Consider the following 13,849-nt stretch of genomic DNA (forward strand, 5'->3'; position numbering starts at 1 on the left):
GAAGTAGCTATAAATTTATTATGTGGGGCAGAAAAGGAAACTCCTGTTCATTTGGTTACAGAATGCCTCGCCATTGCAAGAAATATTTTGGAAGAGAAATTATAGGAGGAATGAGGACTTAGCCTCCTTGAAGCCCTCTCAGATACTGGAGATTATTGGAAGCTTTAATGAGGGGCACAATAGACCTTAGGGTAGGAAGTTCTATCGCCCCCGAATCGAAAATATTGAAAGAATGAATTAAAAATTTCATTAACTATTAACAACAAAGGATCCCACACCAACGCGGTATTGCGGGAACGGTAACGGGAACGACGCGGGATCTTCTTCATGGGATGAGGAATCCATTTCAATATCAATCGATTTTGTCTGGCGAAAACACACAAAAATCGTCACGTTACTGCGTACTTCTCCGCTTTGGTGTGAGAAAATATGTCGCAGTACACTGCGTCGTTCCCGTTCCTGCAGTACCGCGTTGGTGTGGGATGGGGGATCCTTAGCCCGTTTGCAACAGCCGGAAATTCTCTAGAGAACTCGTGAATTTATGCACCGTGAAGTCTATGCAGTTACATTCGGTAAAATTCACTGTTCAGTTGCATACAAAATAATTTCTGGTTAAATTCTGTGGATAATTCTCTAGAGAATTTTCGACTGTTACAAACGGGCTCAAGAATAGGTTTGTTCGTAGAGCGGTTTGCAACGGTTGTGAACTGTACAGAGCAAGCGCAAATGGATTTTCCCTACCCTAAAATGGAATTGCGCTTGCTCTGTACAGTTCACAACCGTTGCAAACCACTCTACGAACAAGTCTAATATAACGTTACAACTTTCATACTATTTGGTTTTATCTATTCGCGGTGTAAAATAAGATTGCAGCGCTATGGTATGGCTGTTGTTGTTATTGTTTTCATAACCTTAAAAGCTAATCGTTTTTGAGGGTTGAGTTTGAATGGGTGTTTAGTTGTTCAAATGGACTAATAGTCAAAATAAGGTGAATTTAATCAATTGTGTGTATTATCATTAGAATTTAGTTGCTCCTTACTGGCCTATTTCTATGGTTACAGCCATATTCGGGTTACTCTAGCTCCCCCCAGAGGGCGTATCGCTTAATTTGCAACGCTAATTATGGACTTCTTCACCTTTTTGAATGAATCCACATTTTTCAAGTTGATCTTGAATCTTTCAAAAATGGATTTTTGAAGTTGATTCCTATCAGGACATTTGTGGAGGTTCTGATGTAACTACTTTAAATGTAACACTCAATCATATAAAATGATTCAGTTATTGTAGGTCATTTTGGGATATCTTGAAAACTGTTCCAACTTAATTACAGAATGGTTTCAATGTAGCTAGTCGTGGAATTCATTTAACGCGGACATATTTTTCAACGGTCGATTTTTCTATGACAGTTTCGATTCGGAGTCCAAAGAACCGCCTACCATGTTAAAAATGCTGTAAAAATAATATTACTATTGAAAGTATTTAATGAAGAGTAAACTAACAATTGTTGTATATGTAGATTATGAATATTTGCTGGAGGCCGAATTCACTGACTTGTGTGTCGAAAAAACATTTAACTCCATAACTCACCCACCGTTAATGTTTTTAAGCGTTCGATATAAATAATAAATGAAACTTACTTTAACGCAGGTAGTTTTGCAGAGTGATTGATGTCATTTAGTTCAGATTGATTCTGCTGCAATTTGGCCAAAATATTTTGGTATTGAGGATGGCTCTGATTCAGAACGAGCTTGGGGTGGTTACAAACATTTTGGAGATATCTCAATGCTTGGAATATGTGAGTATTGCCTTGTAAGGAAGCTGCAGTGGAACCAGAACTTATAGAATCCTGTAAAAAGTATTTCATTACAATTAATTTATCTACTTTAGTCTAAGATCGAGAATTCAATCAATGGGATTAATGATAATGACTGACTTGGGTACCTAACTTCAAAAAAATTTAACAAATATTTCAATACATTGACAACCGATGATATAAGTTTATTGTTTAAATGATAAAGATGAAGTCTCAATATAGGGTGTTTCACACAAAGTGTCTAGCTAGAGAATAAAATTTTGCTTCTAAAAATTTGTGAATCAGTATGAATGGCCGGAAACCATTCAACTAAAATATTTTCGCATCGGTGGAACTCTAACGGAAGTGGAGCTAAACGTTTTTGTTTCAAATTGGATAACAATACAAAATTTTAACACAAACCTTGAAATTCTGGCGATATTAATTCATTTGTCCCAAATTTGATTAAATTAATTGTTATAACTTCTCGAAAATATTCAGATTTAGGAATAGAGTGTGAAACATTTATTAGATACAGATTTTTACATCTCATCTGATGGTCTACTAAAATACTGGATTTTATATTTTGGAAAACTTTCAACTCTGCAACTTTTGAAAGTAGGAAGTTATAACAATTCATTCGAGACCATATTCTCAATTTTAATTTGAAAAAGAAGTGATAGCTCCTCAGGACCTTGAGGTGGTTTGGGAATAAACTATAGCTGAATAATGATAATAGAACTTTATTGCTCACAAGCAAAGGCTACCTATCTATCAGAGGTTTTTCAGCCCATTTTATATACAGGGTGTCGTTGGTCAATGCAGGTCATCCAGGCCTTTCAGAAAACTTGCTTGTTCTGTATCCGAAGGCTATTAGTTTCGGAGATACGGTGCAATACGGAATGCAAGGTGCGATTTCGATCAAAATTTATGGGTTTGTTCACTTCAGAAAGCTCTTCCAAACAGTTCATAAAATATCAATATTTTCAGGGCAGTACACAGAATATCATGATTTTTCTTTCAAGCTCCAAAATCTATATTTTTCACATCATTTGCTGAAATTTCGTTATTGCCATGAAAAACTACATAATTTATTCTAAGGAATAGATATTAGAATTTTTCGGAAGAATAAATTTTAATAGTTATGTGTGTTATGATGGTATCATGGATGGATCATTTGTATCTAAATTCAATATTTAATTTCAAAAGCATTCACAGCTTGACTTTGCATACTCTCAAACACTTTTTTACGAACACTCAGTATGTGCTGAGGGTTTAAAATGAAGAAGAATTGAACAGAATTTAAAATAATTCAGAATCTCGTCAAAGGACAATAAATATTATCACCGAAGGAATAAAAACAGGACCGCATTTCGATAAAATGACATAAAATATGAATTCGTCCGGTTCCTATTCCCTTGTGCATGCAAAGTGAAAATTGAATTTCTTAGAATAAATTAGGTAGTTTTTCATGGCAATAACGAAATTTCTGTAAGGGATGTAAAAAATATAGATTTTGGGGCTTGAACGAAAAATCATATTCTGAGTACTGCCCTGAAAATATTGATATTTCATGAGCCGTTTGAAAGAGCATTCTGAAGTGAACAAACCCATAAAAGTTGATCGAAATCGGACCTTGCATTCCAGAGTTATGGCTATCGCAAATTTAGGCCAATGTTCATGAATCACCCCGTATCTCCGAAACTAATAGCCTTAGGATACAAAACTAGCAAGTTTTCTGAAAGGCCTGGATGACCTGCATCCACCATTAGGCTATGGCCAACGACTCATGAAACACCCTGTATACATGCAAGAATAGTAGCAAAGAAAAACAATCATTTTATAATTCTAAAATGCTATGCTTCTTGGTAATACTCCTGCAAAAAACTGATATAGAGTATGTGCCATTCAAAAAAAAAAACAAACTTCTATTATAACCTTTACCAACTAGACTAGAATATTTCAGTCAAATAGATTCCGACGATTCATTACGATCCACAAATTTTCAGAAATATTTGGTAGTGGTAGTAGACACTTTGTGTGAAACATCCTGTAATGTGTCCACATGTATGCAAATGCTTGTAGGTATACAACATGCATATATGTACGTTTACTCTGTATGACCATACCTGGTGTGCTTTTTAAAAGGAAGCAATCCCGATAATGAAAAAATGAAGGAAATATTATAAAATTGACGATAGAAACGTGTAGATGCAGAGATAAGATGAAAGAGAGAAATCTGTCATTCAAGCTTCTGAAACATGCATTGAATAATCACAGAAATAACCAAATGGAAATATTCAGATATTATAGAAGAGTTGAAATAAATCATATAATCCATTCAAGATTTACTGAAATTGCGGGCGGGTGTGGAAAATCGAAAATATGAATATCTTATTAAGTAAGATTTTTAGTTGCGGAATTCAGGCTGGTGTCGGTAATAAACACTGACCCAAAATCCCTACTGCAACCACTACTACAATCTAACTATCCAAGAAGATTGCATAGATACTGGCCAGCTGACCTGATGGAAGATTAAGAGATTTTTGCTCCACGAAGAGAACCTTCTCACGCCATATTCCAGTCTGCATCTATACTGCATTCACATTTATTTTAGCAGTCGGTTGGCCATGAAATGATTTTCTCAAGTTTTTTTTTTAACTAGAAGGGAGTAAGGTTGGCACTCATGAAATGTCGTTAATGCCATAACGCCGTTGCCACAACTAATATCAATTTTTATTACGAAAATGCCGAAAGTGATTGAAAAAAGAGACAGCGTTTCAGGAAGTGCTATTTAGAATTCAGGTCCGCTCATTCAAATAGTTATACCCTGATATTCTAAAATCCACAATACGTCAGACGGTGGCGAATATGTTCAATGTAAGAGAATTTATATGTTTCATCTGAAAATAAACGACTTATATTTCCGCTGAATATTTCTATAATCAGAAAGATTGTGAATGAAGAGGATGACAAAGAATTTTCTTCTATTGGGAGTCCCAAAAAAGTGGTGGCATTTGAGAATTTTATGTTTGAGTGAATTAATGCGAAAAGTTTACTACAGGATTTTCGATGATTGTCACTGTAGAAAAAGTTCCCGAAAATTGATTTTTCTATTTTTCATTTGACTTGTCCTATACATTGTGAATGTCTTATAAGGTACCAAAAAATAACTAATTATTATTATTATATCAATGTATTAAGATGAACAGCCACAAATGCTCGCCAGTTGTACTGGTAATTGTGTATTCATATGTGAAATTTTTTTCGAGGGTGAAGTTTCTCTTGACTTGGAACTTCCTTTAATTCCTTTTACTTAAATTGATGCAAGATGATTTTTGTTGAAGAATTTAACATTCTTGTAATTATCTGTTAATTCCTTCAGGAGATACCCATTCCCAACCACTGCATCATATGCATTTCATCTTCGGGTTAATATTTTTGAAATCTACAACTCATGCAACATATTCAAACTTTAGACAAAGATGATAACGAACATTAACTCTCCTAAGGGTAGTGCATATTATGATATTACATTGATCTCTTGTATTTTCCATGTAAATAACTGGATTTGGTATGCCTTCTATCAGTTTGTATAAACTTCAATTATGTTCGTCACATATTTTCCGAAGAGATTCGACATTGTGATAAAATACGTAATAACAGAAACTATCACGAAGAACGGGCAACATAGCGTTGATTTAAAACCCAAAAATGTTTTGACAAGCGTCATAACCCCACATTTTCGTACTATACAGAGTGAAATGTGTCAAATTTTCATGGCCAACCGACTAAAATAAAAGTGAATGGAGTATATATATATATTGCTATCAAATTAGCTCATAGAATGATATTCTGAATGCTTATAATGATTCAATGAAAAAAATCTTTTGCGACCACACAAAGCTACGTCTAGACTTACCAAGGCCGTAAATACATAAAGAATGGAGCCCATTCAAAAATTATTGTCACACCAATAGGCCTTGAAAGCGTAGACCCCGCTTAAATCTGGCCACAAAGAGAAAATTCATTGTCGAAAATCCAAACATGCAAATTTTGTCTAGTTTCCGGTAAACTTCTAACAGGTCATTGCGGTGAACTATATTAATTAGAACAAACATTATTTTTTGGAATTCGCATTGTCATGATTATCAATTGCTTTATTCCCGGTGCCATTCTGAGTATCAGTGAGAATTTAGAGTTTCAATCGATGCGAAAAAAATCAGTAGAGCCTGCAAACTCAGGATTATTCATTATGTATTGGAGGAAATGTGAAATTCAAGATTGTAAAAGCATGATTAATAACCGACCCTAATAATCCTAGGACCGAAAATTCAGTTCTCAGACTCATGTGCTCTTTTGATCAACGACTTATCTGAAGAATCTCCCAACCCAACCTGGGAATTCACTGTTCCCCCAATGCATAAAGAATAATATTTTGTTTGCAGGTGATACTGGATTGTTTTGTTAGTTTTCTATTGGTCGAAATTCAAAATTTTCACTAATAGGGTACTCTAACGATTTGTCAAAATCAGCTGATTGTTCGTTACCGTGGGGCACACAGCTTTATATTATCACTATAAAGATGTATTTCTGAGAAAGTTATAGTCTTATAACTGTAATCTAACGTCGGGAAGAACATGTTTTCCAAAAAACATGCGCAAAACACAATACTCGACGAAAACAGCATGGGAATTATTGGAGGGAAAAGCTTGTGTGCCCCACGACAGCGAATGCTAAGTTGATTTTGACAAATCGTTAGAGTTCCCTATACAGGCACGAATGTTTGAAAGAACATATTCAGTCAATATGACAGATGTACACAAATAAATGTCCCATGATTGACAATGCAGTACAATAAATACAGTAAAGATGCAGTACAAATCGAGGAGGTTCTCCAACAGGAAAAGCTCTATTTTCAACCATTGGCGGTTTTTTCAATGTTGAAAATGAGTTGTACCGGCAATAAAATTCAAAACTTAGTCAAATAGTAATGAACGAATTATGAGCTAGATTTACCTGAAGAGTCTGGTGAGCTTGTGATTTTGCAAAATCTTCATACAACTGCTCCTGTAAAGGACTCAGTTCGCAGTAATAGTCTTGTGTGATCTTTGGAGGTAAATCATCAAGAACATCTTCTTTCATTCTTCTCAGCAAGAAGGGCAAAACTTGTCTATGGAGAGCTTCCATTGCGAGCACTCCAGCCTCTTGATCCTTGGGGGAACATTTCGGGTCGTTACTTGCTAAGATCGGCCTGGAATACCTAGCTGTAAACTGTTTTTCAGTACCCAAAAATCCGGGCATCAAAAAGTCAAAAAGACTCCACAACTCCAAAACATTGTTTTGAATTGGTGTGCCGCTCAATATCAACCTGTGATTTGCGATCAAAGCTTTGATAGCAACACTGGTTCTCGTCTTCCCATTCTTGATTATGTGACCTTCGTCCAAAATAACATAGTTCCATTTAATACTGCTGAAGAAGTTTATATCTTTTCTTACTATATCGTATGAAGCTACGATTAAATTGTATCTTTTGAATTTTATTCGTAATTTTTCCCTTTCTGTGGGTGTTCCATTATACTGGAGAGGTTTCAGGTATTTCTTTGAAAGGAACTTCTCTACCTCGTAAACCCAATGACCTGAAAATAATGAGGAAATATAACAGAAATGGCAGGATTGCTTGAAAATTTAGATTGTTTGAAAATTTAGACGTTTCTGGATAAAGGTGAACAGGAATATCAGGTCACCTCTTTAGGAAACGCTTAAATTTTTCAGGCTAACTCGATATTGCAATTTTTTCCCTTTAGTTAGTGCAAATATTCAGTGTTTCACGATAGAAGATTATACCGTAGATTATTATAACAAAAATAGGAGAACTTAGTAAATCATTAATTGTTGATTTCACTATCAAAATGTTTCCTTCCTAAAGCACATTTCGATTTATACTAAGATGATAAAATAATGATATGATATAATAATGTGATAAAATATCCTCTCAACGAAATTGACACTGGCAGATTTACAACATGAAAATTAAATCACTTTACTTTGTGAGCTGCTAATATACATATACTCCATTAACTTTTATAAAAGCACTCGGTTGGCCATGAAATAATTTCCTAAAGTTTATGTAACTAGAGTAAGATGTTTGTTTTCGAACATCTCATGTCATTAATGTCAGAACTACGTTGCCACAACCAAGATGTCTGAAAACATGTTGTACGGTTGTATCGATTGAAATTTATTCTGGAAGGATTCTGCATTTCCTGAAACTTCTTAGAGTTTTCACTCCCAATCTCTGAAACAAAATCAGGCAACAATTTTTTCTAGTGGATTTGCTCCTGACAAATTAGTGCAAGAATTTACGCAGGAGCATATCGTTTATTTCACTTTTTAATTGATTTTGTTTCAGAGATTGGGAGTGAAAACCTTAAAGAGTTTCAGGAAATGTTGTAAGGACTCGTCAATTTTTGAATGCAATGACATTTGACCAAATCGAGAATCAATTGAAAAATTGATTTTGTTCTAGAGATTGGAAGTGAAAACTCTAAAATTTCAGAAAATGCAGAATCCTGCCAGATTGAATTTCAATCGATATCTGAAGCATTTGACACTACTCCTGGAGGGGGTAATGATAGTTTCCGGAACATTCGCAGCAACTTGGGGTTGGGACAAATCAGACTAGAGCTAATAATGGTAATGAAGCTCAGAAATGCTTGCTTTCGTCAACTATTTAAGCTTCAAATCACCTCTGTGAAGTTTCAATATTTTTCTAATAATTAAATTTGACACTTCAGTAGTTATTCTGTGACAAGATTACCTCCATAGACTTTCGAAAGGGCCGTTGTGGGGCAAGTCTCCTAAAACTCCAAAATCGAATTTAAGATTAACTATGGAAACCCTTTACCATTAGATATCCAACACGTAAAAGATTCGCTTCAAAATTAAGAAATTTCAGAAACACACCCTTCGAATCTCAGTAAACATTCGAATATGTGAAAGCTTGTGACGTAGAATGCCTTTAAAGTATTCGCGAATTCAATTACCGTTGAGGGCGCTGCGAAATGAAAACAAACTTTGACGTTTGTCAGTACTCTTTTCGAGATTTGTACCGCCTAACAGAGTTTTTCTAGTAAATCAAGATAAATATCTTGATTTACTAGAAAAACTGATAAATAAATAAATATCAGAAATATCGGAAGTGAATTGATTGATTTAGTTTCGTAAAGAAAGATCAACATTCTTTGGAAATATCTACTTCATTTGAAAGGGATGAATTGTGGAATAAAATCGAGCGATGATATTGGTGATCCACTGTACCTAGATACAAAATCCTATTATTTCACAGATTCTTTCTTGAATTAAACCTAGCTAATAATGTTGAGGTCTTAGAACATAGAACAACAGGAAGGAGCCTTTCCACGCGAATACAAGGACAGGAAGTGAGACCGAAGTGCACCAAATTATGACTCATTGTTTTGTTTTGATATAGGTGTCAAACGTGAAGCTTTTATCAAATTCATTTCAAATTGTTATTTTTGGGATATTTTTCGAGTTAAACTGTGTTGGATTTTGTAGAGTTGAGTGAAATTAAGTTGTGAAGTGAATTCTGAACTATTTTACCTAAAGAAATTATTAAAATAAGATATTTTTGTGGTAAGGAACTTTTTCCAGAAAATGGTCAGTTGTGTAGCTTGTGGCTATTCAAAAACACCAAAGAAAAACAATTCCGGTGTAACATTTCACAGGTAGGTTTTATTCATACTGTATTAACGTCTTTTTTTGAATATTAAAATGGTATTCCTGTTTATGTATTTTGACGTTATCGTGAACAAACCATGGGCGTAGTTGACATTAGATAATAAGGATTTCAATTGAACAAACTGGGTTTGGTAGATTCAATTTTCAAGAATATTTTGAAAGCAGGAATGACAAACTGTTATGATTTCTGAAATTAATTAGTCTCAATATTATTGTTTCAGATTTCCTAAGGATGAAAGACGTAGATTTAGATGGGTGATTTTTGTTAATAAGCCTAACAACAGGAGCTTATTGTGCTCCAAGCACTTCAAGGAAGAATGTTTCAACAGATCTTCACAATCTGTTATTAGATTATTTCCCAATGCATTTCCAACTATAGAAGCTCCCCGTGTGAAATATGTAAGTGATGAATTGTTGGTAAGGACTGTTATTATTTCTTGAACTGGGGTCGTTATGGCTCAGTTGGCCTTCCGGGAACTGCGACCACATAGATCTTTGGTTCATTACCCTACTCATTCATGGAAACCTAAGCAGGTCTTTAGAATGGTGTTAATAAAACCGAAGACTTTCTTAGGGGCCTTGGCCGTTACCTCTTGGGTATAACCAGAGCTGGTTTTCCCATATGAATGGTTCTTAGGCAAGCCAGTTCTGTACACTTACATAATATGTGTTCAGCTGTTTCTACTTCTGATCCACAGAGCCTACAATTCTCATCTGTTGACTTTGCTATGCAGTACAAAGGGTGTTTTTCTTCCGACAGTGCCCTGTCAACAGTCCCACCATCACCCGAAGCTCAGCTCGTGACAGCTTCAGGAGAATAATGAAGGAAAAAAAATTATTTGCTCTTTGGTTTTTGATGAGATTGCTATTCGAAAACATTTGGAATATACTGGAGGTCAATATTATGGCTATCTCGATTTCGGTAGCGGCATACAAGGGGACTCTATGGATTTAGCTACTGAAGCACTTGTTTTTATTATAGTGTGTATAAATGAAGCCTGGAAGCTTCCAATTGGCTATTTTTTTATTGCAGGTTTAAATAGTCAGCAGAAAACATCCCTCTTGAAACAGGCACTCACTCTGTTAATGGAAGTGGGAGTAACAGTCAGTAATATCACATTTGATGGATGTGCAGCTAATTTTAGTATGTGTACATTATTGGGCTGTCCTTTTCGAGCCACTGATATAAAGGCAGATTTTTCTTTTCGCAATCAAAAATATTTCTTGTATCCTGATCCTGTACACATGCTAAAACTAATAAGAAATTGTTTTGGAGAGAAAAAAATTCCTTAAAAAACTTAATGATTTGCAAAATAGGGAGGGACTTCATCTTGGAACCAAAATCAGAAATCAGCATATAAGTTTTTTCAGACAGAAAATGAAAGTCAAACTGGCCACTCAGTTGCTGAGCAGATCTGTGTCTGAGGCTTTATATTTCTGTAAAAATACTTTGAATTTGGAGGAATTTCAAAATTGTCACGCAACTGCTGAATTCATTTTATTAATCAACAATGTTTTCGATATTTTGAATTCACATAAGGTTTCTGATTTTGGTTTCAAGCAGGCAATCTGTGAAAAAAATATTAATAGTATAAAATTGTTTTACAATCAGGTTTGCCAGTATGTAATGAATTTAAAGTTATTTGATGGAACTTCCGTTCTGAAATCTCAAAGAAAAACTGGCTTTAGAGGTCTATTAATTGGGCTAAAAGCTTTGTTGGGTTTGTATGAGGAATATATTTCCAAAGGATATTTGAAATTTATTCCTACATACAAACTGAACCAAGATCACATAGAGTTGTTTTTTGGAACAATTAGATCACAAGGGGGACACAATAACAATCCAAACTGCAGACAGTTCACTGCTGCCTACAAAAAAATTTTAGTTCATGCAGAAGTGAGAGAAGGTGCTGGAAATTGTGTACCCCTTGAAGAAATAAACATTTTGAACGTAAGTTCCAAAAAAAAGTCTCCTTTGCAAATCATAAATGAATCATTAGGAAATCGATCTGCGGATGATGAAAGTAAAGAAGATACTGCCATTACCAATTTCTTGCATGATCACAATTATGCATTCACTTATGACTCATTGTCTCCCTATGTACAAGCTGTGATTGTTTATATTGCTGGTTTTGTTTCTTTTAAAATTGGACAGAAACTGAAAAGTGAACAGTGTGTTGCACAGTTATTTGGAGTTAAGGAGGATTCCCTAAACTCCTTGATTGCAACAAAATCAAAGGGTGGTTTGAGTTATCCAAGTAATGGAGTCATTGGAATATGCCAGACTGCAGAAAAATTTTTAAGAAGCCAATCATATTCAAATAAAAAAATTAACCGTGAAGAATTTTCACTTAAAGTAATGAAACATTTTATTGGAAAAAGTGTGTTTGATGAAATGATTTTTCATGATTTTTCCCCATTAGAGAGTCATGAAACTCTTTTAATTAAAAGTATTTCAAATTGTTATTCAAACACGAGGTTGAATTATATTTGTAAAAATACTGTAAATGAAGATAGAATAAGGAATTTGTATAATAGATTGATTCTCTTCAAAAACCAATAAACATTAAAAGTGACATTCTATATATTCTTTTTGAATAGATAAATATACAAAATTTATTTATTTCTCAGTATTCACAAGTACAAAGAGAAAAACAAATACATTTTTCCTACTCACATCTTTCGAGATTTTAATTCCTATGTTTCACAAGAGTATTGCCAAAATATTTTTTTTCTTTCCACTCAATAATAGAAAGCTTTCGAAAAATAAAAAATGCGATCTGAAATTAGCCAAAATTACGTTGGACAGTAATTGAGATTATTTATGCCCTACGCCACTGCTAAACCGGAAATATGGATTCCGCCATATGTGCACCAAATTCGGTCACACCAAAATGAACAATATGCTCCTTCCTGTTGTTCTATGTTCTAAGAATTTTCATGACATCTGGTGCAGTTCTGTGTTACATTCGAATGGATGAACCTGCGTCCGATACGTCAGAGAGTTTGTTTGGATCCCCGAAATGAAAGAAAATTGTTATTTTTATTTTCTCCACGAATTTGAATTTTTTCAAATGATTCACATCGTAATTTCTTACTCACAAGGTAAGCTGGTGCAATTTTCTTCTCGGTTTTTTATGTTTCGGTTTCGAATATTGATTGTTTGTTTTTTCAATTGTAATACAGGGTGAACCTGTGTGTTTGTTCTATATTGTGCTGTTTGTTAAGAGTAATTTTGTAGTTAGTTCATATATCAGATCTCATGCTACCCATTACTAATTTAGGTAAAATTGTTTTTATCCTGAGGAAGGGAATAAATTTCCCGAAACGTTGCTGCTGAATAAATTATACATAAATAGTTCCTTGTGACTGATACCTTCACCTATTCTGTATAATGTACATTTTTCCGATTGAAGCCTTTATGACTTACGGCCGTTTTCGATAATCCTATCTATCCATTGTTTCAGTTATTGAAGATAAAAAATGCAAATGATTTCGTTTCTATGATCTATGACATAGAAAACATGCATGAGCAGCATGGTTTTATGTCTCAGAGATCTTGCATGTCTAATCTCGTTACCTTTTCGGAATTTGTACTGAAAATCTTGGATGATGCCACACAAGTAGTTGTCATATACACAGATTTCACGAAGGCATTCGATCGAATAAATCATGGGATATTGTTGGGAAAGTTAAAAAACAAATGGAGCTTTTCAGACGATCTGGTGCTGTTGATTGGATCTAATTTTTTCGATAGACGTCAGTTTGTTCGTTTCGAGGGATCTGTTGTACCACAGGGCTCCAATTTGGGGCCAATTCTCTTTCTCCTATTTGTTGATGATGTGATGGACCTCATTGTTACTGGTAAACTTATTTATGCTGATGATTTGAAAATATTTAGGAAAATAAAGTCAGTAAGTGATTGTATTATCTTACAGATGGTACTGAATGCTATTTCAGATTGGTGTGAAGGGAACAAATTGAATCTGAATGTCGACAAGTGCAATGTTGTCACATATACTAGGAAGATTCATAATATATACTTTGAGTATACTATTGGTCCATCTATCTTGAGTAGGGTTGACGAGATTAGGGATCTTGGCATTACATTCGACCAGCGCTCAACCTTCGTCCCTCATAATAACTCTGCCTTATTTTCTGCATTCAAAATTTATGGTTTCGTTGTACGCAATGCCAGTTGTTTCATGAATACTGAAACACTTCTAAAATTATTTAACTCGTTAGTTAAAAGTAAAATGATTTTTGGTTGAATTATTTGGCACCCGATTTATAACA

The 13,849-nt window shown here is 34.5% G+C and overlaps 1 protein-coding gene across 2 annotated transcripts in view; it reads right to left on the bottom strand.

The window, feature by feature from the left end:
• Positions 1-13,849, bottom strand: part of LOC123316860 (TATA-binding protein-associated factor 172) — a 71,279-nt gene that overhangs the window by 15,930 nt on the left and 41,500 nt on the right. For both annotated transcript variants that reach the window (XM_044903121.1, XM_044903122.1), the window contains exons 13-14: positions 6,812-7,431; positions 1,638-1,846 (exon numbers count right to left, since the gene is read on the bottom strand). In XM_044903121.1, coding sequence (XP_044759056.1) covers positions 1,638-1,846; positions 6,812-7,431 — 829 coding nt within the window. The remainder of the gene's footprint in view (positions 1-1,637; positions 1,847-6,811; positions 7,432-13,849) is intronic.

Source organism: Coccinella septempunctata, chromosome 7 (assembly GCF_907165205.1).
Source record: "Coccinella septempunctata chromosome 7, icCocSept1.1, whole genome shotgun sequence".
Taxonomy (NCBI): Eukaryota; Metazoa; Arthropoda; class Insecta; order Coleoptera; family Coccinellidae; genus Coccinella; species Coccinella septempunctata.